This window comes from Nicotiana tabacum, chromosome 24, assembly GCF_000715075.1.
Source record: "Nicotiana tabacum cultivar K326 chromosome 24, ASM71507v2, whole genome shotgun sequence".
Lineage (NCBI taxonomy): Eukaryota > Viridiplantae > Streptophyta > Magnoliopsida > Solanales > Solanaceae > Nicotiana > Nicotiana tabacum.
Genome location: NC_134103.1, coordinates 59,237,737 through 59,239,450, shown reverse-complemented (window position 1 = coordinate 59,239,450; position 1,714 = coordinate 59,237,737). Strand labels below are relative to the sequence as shown.

Genomic DNA, 1,714 nt, shown 5'->3' with positions numbered 1-1,714 from the left:
TAGAGGTCTCAAATCACACAAAGTAATATCAAAACTACAAATCGCACCTCCATTCAAGCTTAATAAGCTAATTAACGTTTAACTTTCAAAACTCATGTCGAACCACGTCTAATCAACTCTAAGTAACCCCAAATTTTGCACACAAGTCCCAAATGAGATAACGAACCTATTCTAACTTATGAAACAACAATCCCAACCCAATAGCCTCAATTATCAACTCCTGGTCAAACCTATAGACTTTAAACCTTCAAATTTCCAACTTTCGCCAAAAAGAACCAAATCAACCTATGAACCTCCAAATCCAAATCCGGACATATTTCCAAGTCCAAAATCACCATATGAACCTATTGGAACAATCAAAATACCATTCCAGAGTCGTTTACATAAAAGTCAAACCTCGGTCAACTCTTACAACTTAAGCTTCCAACCTTGGAACTAAGTGTTCCAATTCACTCCAAAACCTTCTCAAAGCCAACCCACCTATCCCCGAAAGTCATATAACAACAAATACACATATAGGGAGCATCAAATGGGGAAATGGGGCTCAAATACATAAAATGACTGTTTAGGTTGTTATATTCTTCCCATCTTAAACAAACGTTCGTCCTCGAAAGAATTTAGAATCATACCTGGGATATCAAAAAGATGAGGATATTTTCTCTGAATATCATGATCGGTATCCCAGGTCACCTCCTTGACAAGTTGACCTCTCCACTAAACCTTCACCGATGCAATATCCTTCGACCTCAGTTTCTAAACCTACATATCCAAAATGTCCACCGGTTCCTCAACATAAGTCAAATACTTATCCAACTGCACCGATCTGAAATCCAACACATGTGATAGATCCTTATAGTACTTCGGAATCATGGAAACATGGAACACCAGATGGACTCCCAAAAATCTAGGTGGCAGAGCAAGTCTGTACACCACCTCACCAACTCTCTCCAAGACCTCGATTGGACAATTATATTGAGGGCTCAACTTGCCCTTCTTTCCAAACCCCATCACACCCTTCTCAGGCAAAACTTTGAGAAGGACCCTCTCACCCTCCATAAAAGCTACATCGCGAACCTTTTTGTCAGCATAGCTCTTCTTCACGGACTGCATTGTACAAAGTCGTGCCTGAATCAATTTCACATTCTCTAAAGCATCACGAATTGGATTAGTGCCCAATAACCTAGCCTCCCCAGGCTCAAAGAGACCAATCGGAGAACAATATCGCCTCCCATATAGTGTCTTATATGGATCCAACCGGATACTCAATTGGTATATGTTGTTGTAGGCGAACTCTTCTACTACGAAGAAACTGATCCCACTGGCCTCCAAAATCAATGATGTAGGCTCTCAACATATCCTCTAAGATCTAAATAGTTCGCTCGGACTGTCCGTTCGTCTGTGGGTGAAATGTAGTACTCAGCTCAACCTACGTGCCCAACTCACGCTGCATGGCTCTCCTAAAATATGATGTAAACTGAGTGCCTCGATCCGAGATAATGGACACATGCACACCATGCAAGCGGACAATCTCCCTGATGTATCTCTTAACCAACTGCTCCAAAGTGTAGGAAGTCATGACTGGAATGAAATGCGTAGACTTGGTCAGTCTATCCACAATGACCCAAACAGCGTCAAATATCTTCAATGTCTGTGGAAAACCTACAACAAAGTCCATAGTGATGTGCTCCCACTTTCACTCTGGTATATCTATCCT

General features: G+C 41.5%; 1 protein-coding gene across 1 annotated transcript; it reads right to left on the bottom strand.

The window, feature by feature from the left end:
* Positions 1-759: 759 nt before the first annotated feature.
* LOC142178167 (uncharacterized) lies at positions 760-1,110 on the bottom strand. The gene has a single exon (XM_075247497.1). The coding sequence runs from the start codon at positions 1,108-1,110 to the stop codon at positions 760-762; it is 351 nt and encodes a 116-aa protein (XP_075103598.1).
* Positions 1,111-1,714: the final 604 nt, after the last annotated feature.